The sequence below is a fragment of the Phoca vitulina genome, unplaced genomic scaffold (genome assembly GCF_004348235.1).
Source record: "Phoca vitulina isolate PV1807 unplaced genomic scaffold, GSC_HSeal_1.0 scaffold28, whole genome shotgun sequence".
Taxonomy (NCBI): domain Eukaryota; kingdom Metazoa; phylum Chordata; class Mammalia; order Carnivora; family Phocidae; genus Phoca; species Phoca vitulina.
The window spans coordinates 6806603-6813843 of NW_022589731.1; the positions used below are offsets into that span (position 1 = coordinate 6806603).

Genomic DNA, 7241 nt, shown 5'->3' on the forward strand with positions numbered 1-7241 from the left:
TTAAGATAACTAATTAGCTCATAGGTCTCTGGGTATATGAAATGATGGGGTTAATTATATCAACTTGGAACCATATCAGAACTTCATCAACATATATTGTTACATGATTTTAGCCTATGTCAACGATAAACATACCCAGACATAGTTGAAGTGGTGAAAACGGATTTCATGCAGTAGGGGAAAGAGAAGCTTCATTAGATTTGTGCAGACGTGACTAGGTATTTTAAAAGGGGAACAAAAGAAGGGAGTGGAGGACAAGCAGAGACTCAAGGAGAGTCAGTTAAGTGAGAAATTACAAAGAGTTGGTCGGAGTATGTGTAATTCTGCTAGCTGGCAATTATCAACTTTAAGATCCTATTCTCCCACTGAGACTAGAAACAGAGGCCTTATCCTTCTTGATGATTCTATTTCAAAGGAATGGCTTTCAGTTCCTTGACACACTCCTGAGTTGTAAGAGATACATGTATATCTCAGAGACCAAGGAAGTATTTATAATCCTAAAATCTTCCATAGTAAATGTTCCAAGAAATTGAGATCAAGGGCCTATTGCCAGGTGTTGCCGAGAATAAACAATAGGTTCTCCTGGCAGTGTTGAGGTTTATCAGGCAGGCATTTTAATGGGAGGCCACGGTCATACTAGGGACATGAGCTTATGCTGCAAGAAACCATTCTAGCATTTGGCCCTCTCTTAGTAAATTGGTTTGGACAGAGATATTATATGATATTATGTGCCAAGGGTTCTGAAGTTCACACACAGCTAAGGAAGTAACAGGCACAGGCTTCTTAAGGCAGAACACCAAGATCAGTTTGGAATCCTAAATACATAATGATGCAAAATATAGGATACACACTCATTTATTCATTTAATTAAAGATATATTGAAAATATTTCATTTGATACTATGCTAGTTACTTGGGTTACAGTGGTAAATGATAAAGAACTGTTTCATGTACATATTGAATTTTAATCTAATGGGTGAAACTAGTATTAAAGCATTAATGGTACATATAATAAATATTGTGCTTCCAAAAATAGAAACAACTAGAAATTATGTATTTCCCAATGGAAGTACATAAGATCAGTTACAATATACTTCTTGCAAAAACTGAATGTGGATCTGAAAAAGCCTCTAAAACTAAGCCTCTAAACTTCCCCTAAATATAGGAGAAGATAATATAGGGAAAATATTAGCATGTTAAACAACACCACGAGGATGTATTCAGCAACATTCAGACTGCAGAAGACTTTACAGAGCAAATAAACTAAATTTATTTAACAATTAATGACAAAAATAGTATAGGGAATCAATATATTAAAAGAGTCTCCATAGATGTATGGACATTATCTTGATTCTGATTCAAACAAAGTGGGATGTGGTGGGGGCTGAGTACACATTTGATTCTACTAAGAAAATATTGAGTATTCATAATTTTAGATTTAAAAATAATTTCTGTGGTATTTTAAAAGATATCTATAAATGAGAGGTTCATGCAGACATTTATTAATGAAATATGATGTCTAGCATTTATTTCAAAATATTCTGGGATAATTATACTAATCTCTTCTTAGTTCTAGTGTGGATGGAAAATAGATCATGAAAGAGAGGCACTTGCAAAAAGAAGCTGAATATATAGGTGGGGATTTAAAGCCTTACTAAGGATGTTCGGCATACTTATAAAAAATGGGAAGTTACCAAAAAATTTTAAGCAAAGTGACAAAGTTAGAGTTAGCTTTGTGGAAAAAAAAAAAAAGTCAATCTCTTAAGAATGAATTGGAAGAAGGCACAAATGAAGAGGATATGCAACTCTCTACTGAAGAGGTAAGTGATAGCAGTGACAGCAATACAGATATAATAAACTGAGTAGATTAAAAAGATACTTACGTGGTAAAATCATCAGTAATTTGCAGTGCACTAGATACAGAAAACTGTAGAAAGAGATAGCAAGGATAACTCATATGATTCTAATTCACACAATTTAATGTTTGGTATCATTCACCAGACTGTTGAAGAGGGCATGTTTAAGGGGTATTAAGGTCAGTTCTGGACTTAAATTTGAGGTCCTTTTGTAACACCCAAGAGGCTAAGTAAATAGTTTTGTGTAACATTCTGTAACTTAGAAAAGGGATTTTGGCTGGAAAAATGATTTTAAGAGTCTCAAGAAGATGAGAAAACATAGAAAAACTAATGAATATAAAGTGGGCCTTGGTTTAAACTCTGATAAATACCAGAATTTAAGGTCCAAGTAGAGGACTTTTCTTCCAGGGAAGGTCACTGAAATCATTGAGGATTCAATGTACAGAAAATATAAAATGAGTAACATAAAAATCTTAATTAAAAAAAGATGACAATGAAAGAAACAGACTAAATGAATGCAATTCTAGAGAGATCCTTTCAAAGACAACTGAAAGTTTCTTGCTGATTTCTTCCCTGAAGCATTTGCTGATCCTATGTACGGAATGAAATCAGATCTGGCCCAAGAAAATATAGAATACTGGGTGAATAATAAACCAGCAAATCTTTGGTTGTCATGTGTGCCTGAGGTGACAATCTAGAATCTTGAGAAACCTGAGTCAACAACCAGTTTCTTCATTCTTCTACTGTGGGTCTGTGCATGGACACTGTAGGACCACATTAAAAGTAGATTAAAATCTCCTATAATATTACCAAACTTCTTAGGAAAATTCTCACTATGAAGATGTCTGCTTCAGACATGCATCTAATATTATCATTCAGATATTTGCCAGTGTTGAAGCAACAAGATTGTGTGAAAATAAGAGCTAATGTCAAAATGTCAGAAGAGTGTAACTGAAACTCCTTCAATCTTTCAAGAATAAGAAGACTAAGCATCATTAGATTAACAGCCAAAAGGATAGGAAAAATGTGTATAAAAAACATTGTCCAGAGATATATGAAATCTTAGTACAGTTGCTATATCCCATATTGATTGGGGAGAGCTGACCCTCATTTTATCTTAAAAAAAAAAAAAAAAAGAGAGGGGGACTATCTCTGGAAAGAAACATCACTGGAGCCTCTACACTTCTATTATGCATTATGTCTGCCATAATATTTTTTAATTTATTGGATGTGCAGAGGCAGAAAGCATGTGGCATTATAGAAATGAAGAAAAAAAACATACAATAGAAGTAGACTCCCAGATGACCCAGATATTGGAATTAGCATATGAGGAATTTAATATGACTGTGACTAATATGTGAAGAAAATAGAGAATGATTGGATCAAGTGAATAAAAGATGGCAGTTTTCAATAGAGAATCAATATCCATAAAAAATTAAATGAATGTTTTAGAACTGAAAAAAAAATTGGAAAATAAAACTCATTGGCTAGGTTCAATAGAAAATAGAATACAGGATATGTAAAGTTGAAGTTAGGTTAACATAAAATTTCCAAACTGAAACACAGAAAAAAAAAAATAAGAAGAAAATAATGAAAAAAGGTGTAAGAAGCATGGAGAACAAATGAATAAAAAGGTTACATCAGTATAGATTTTACATAATTGAAAAGATATACAAAGGATAGTATGAAAAGCTTTGTGCCAATGAAGTTGACACTTTATATAAAATGGTCAAATTTCTTTTTCTAAGTTTCTTTTTTATTTATTTGAGAGAGAGAGAGAGAGAGAGAGAGAGAGAAATTGTGGGAAAGCACAGAGGAAGAAGCAGACTCCTCACTGAGCAGGGAGCCCGATTCGGGGCTCAATCCCAGGACCCAGAGATCATGACCTGAGCTGAAGGCAGACGCTTAATGACTGAGGCACCCAGCTGCCCCTAAAATGGTCAAATTTCTTAAGGAACAAAATTTGTCAACATTATGAAGAACTTTTTCAGAAGTGAATACTCTATGTCTGTGAAGGAACTTAAATTTATAATTAAAAAACTTAAAACATCAGCAGCAATGACAATAAAAGCAACAACAGCAAAGCCAAAAACACCTAAACAAGATGGATTCACAGGACAATTTTTATCAATATTTAAAGAAGAAACAATACCAACTTTACACTTATTTTTTCTTGAATAGAAAAAGAGTACTTCTCAACTAATCTTTGAGATCAACACACTATTGATTTAAAAATCTGGCATGCTATGAAAATGGCACTTTAAAGCGAGTATATTCTATAAATACACATGCAAAAATGCTCAATTAAACAATACTAATCAATAGTAAGCCATTATGATCAAGTAGTTTTTATTCCAGGTATTTAACATTGTTTTCCCATTTGAAAAATCAACCAGTTTAACTAATTATATTAATAAGATTAAATACAAAATGTATAATCATCACAGAAAAATAAAAAAAAATTACTTGTTGAAAATTAGTACTCATTCATGTGAAAATTATGTGAAAATACTAAGAATAGAGAAAACTTCCTTCATATGATAAAGGGAAACTACAAAAGAAAATATAGGAAAGACTTTTTTCTCTATCAAAACACTAAAGGTAATCTTAGAAGTTACTATTTAAGTTGTTTCAGAGTTGATTTCACACATAAAATGACATGTAAAGGATTACAATAAAGAAGTACGAGAAATCCCATTGGGAAGAAGGGTGAAGTAACTCTAAAACATAGACCTTTCACATTCCATGATGAGTGTAGCTGCAAATACACTTCTTAAAATAGTTTAAAAGCCCCATAACAGGGATGAAGAACAAAATTGTATCAGAAAATAATTTTCCAAAGATGGTAGGCATCAATTTTCTCACAACCAGAAAAAGAGATGTGGAATTATCTCCATAATAACAGCTATTAAGTTATTCCAGCATAATATTATTAACAAAAGATATGTATCAGGCAGGAAATATGGCCTTTCCTAAAATTTATTTCAATAAGACATTGACCTAACACTTCTCACATGTAATATAGATGAGACTAGAGTACAGATTACAGTGTTGGTTGCCTAGAGCTCAAGAGAAAAAATAACTGTGACTGGTAATTACTCAAGCCTTCGTGGGGAAAGATCCCAAGTCTAATTTCATTTTTTTAATATAATATACATTATTAAAACCATATTTATAAGAGCCCAGCTGACATTTTCATGTCTTTGATTTTGGGGAATTTTTTTCCAAAAATTTTTGCTGTTCTCTTTCACATTAATTTTGGCAATTAAATATAAGATGTTTTGATTTTCAGTTCTGTCTGCCTCAAAGCAGGAAACATAGAGGCTTCACTGCCTATGTTTTTCTCCTCAAGGGAAATAACTGCCCAAAGTAAATTATGAAAGGGAGTAGTAGTTAATTACCATAGACTAGGGAGAGACTAGACTTCTTACATAGCCTGGTTGGTCACCTGTGCCCACAAGATCCAGCATAAAGAATCTTCCTACTGTGGTGGCTGAATTTGTCATAGAGCTGACTGTCATGACCTTCCTCTGGGTCTCTCTGCTTCCATTCTTTCTCATTGTAGTCCATTATCCACTCAAGAGCTGGGATGAGTTTTTAAAACAAATCAATTGTATTTGTAATAGCCAAAAGCTGAAAAAAATCTCAGGTGTCCTTTAATGGATAAATGGTTAAACAAATGTGGTACATCTATACCATGGAATAAAGTAAAAAAGAATGCACCATTGATAAATGTAACAACGTGGGTGTATCTCCAGAGAATTGTGATGAGTAAAAACATGCCAATGTAACCAAAATGTTTATATACTATATGATTCCATTTTTATAATATGCTTGAAATGACAAAATGATAAAAATAGAGAACAAATTCGTGGTTTACGGGTTTTAAGGAAAAGGTAAAAGTGGAAGGAAAGTGGGTGTGGCTATAAAAGGGCAATATGAGGGATTCTTGTGGTGATGGAAATGTTCTATACCTTGACTGTCTCAAAATCAATATGCTGGTATGGTTTTGCAGGGTGTTACCATTGGAAAAATTAAGCAAAGTGTGCTTAAGAACTCTGGTATTATTTCTCACTAATGAATATGAATATTCAATTTCCTCAAAATAAAATGGTTAAATAAAATAGCACATTTAAATTTAAATGTAAAAGGAATCACGGGGTGAAATATAAAAAAGGCAGAACTACAAAAATATCAACTAAAATTATCTATGGAGATGTCAAAATCCTTTATTTAAATATATAGGGATTTATACATATATTTGATTAAAAGTCATTCCCTCTAAGCTCTAAGAACTCTGGTGTGTGGGACGGAGCTGACATCTAGGGACTCTCCCCAGAGTGCATACATAGAGATGTGAAGCCAGAAAATATCCTCATCACAAAACATTCAGTGATTAAGCTCTGTGACTTTGGATTTGCTCGGCTTTTGACTGGACTGAGTGACTACTACACAGACTCCGTGGCCACCAGGTGGTACCGCTCCCCAGCACTCTTGGTGGGGGACACACAGTACGGCACCCCAGTAGATGTTTGGGCAATTGGCTGTGTCTTTGCTGAGCTGCTGTCAGGGGTGCCTCTGTGGCCAGGAAAATCAGATATAGATCAGCTCTATCTAATCAGGAAGACCTTGGGAGATCTCATTCCTAGGCACCAACAAGTATTTAGCACAAATCAGGACTTCAGTGGGGTGAAAATTCCAGACCCTGAAGATATGGAACCACTGGAATTAAAATTTCCAAACATCTCTTATCCTGCCCTGGGGCTCTTAAAGGGCTGTCTCCACATGAATCCTGCTGAGAGACTGACATGTGAACAGCTGTTACAGCATCCGTATTTTGATAGCATCAGAGAAATGGGGGCTTCGGCCAAAGAGCTTGACCGACCGATAAGGAAGACCCTAAGACAGAGCCGAAAGCACCTGCCTGGGTTGCAGGGCCTACCTCAGCTGACCAGCAGTGGCTTCCTTCCAGCTTTGGATAATAAGAAGTACTACTGGAATATGAAGAAACTGAACTACCAATTTCCAAACATTTAAGGAGCTTGGAGATGGATGATGAAAAAGGAGTTAATAATTTGGAGAAAATGAAATGTATACGTTTGCTTGAAAACAATCATGATGGTGAAAGAACATCAGGAGAATACATAAGTAATAAACGGGGGGGAGGGGGCGGGGGGAGGGGGGAGGCCACCTGGCAGAACAGAAAGGGAAATTCCGGAGGCAGCCTTCCAGGCTTCACGATGGTGATCAGAACGGAAAGGAAACACTTGTTTGGATTTTCACTTGTATTTTTGTTGTATCTAAGCAGCTGAGCTAAAGGACAGAAATAAAAACTGTACTTACTACCCCCCCAAAACAAAACAAAACAAAACAAAAAAACAAAAAG

The 7241-nt window shown here is 34.8% G+C and overlaps 1 protein-coding gene across 1 annotated transcript; it reads left to right on the forward strand.

Annotated features, from left to right (window-relative positions):
* Positions 1–1681: 1681 nt before the first annotated feature.
* Positions 1682–6934, forward strand: LOC116643913 (cyclin-dependent kinase-like 1). Its single transcript, XM_032423001.1, has 2 exons — positions 1682–1819; positions 6182–6934. Exons 1-2 carry the CDS (start codon positions 1682–1684, stop codon positions 6890–6892), a joined length of 849 nt encoding a protein of 282 aa, XP_032278892.1. The 3' UTR covers positions 6893–6934.
* The last annotated feature ends 307 nt before the right edge of the window (positions 6935–7241 follow it).

What these genes read in the sequence shown, in the direction of transcription:
- LOC116643913 (XM_032423001.1), top strand. Translation starts at nt 1,682, where the DNA reads ATGGGAAGTTACCAAAAAATTTTAAGCAAAGTGACAAAGTTAGAGTTA. An exon ending in TGCAACTCTCTACTGAAGAG is followed by an intron (nt 1,820 to 6,181) that starts GTAAGTGATAGC and finishes GCTGACATCTAG; the next exon opens with GGACTCTCCCCAGAGTGCAT.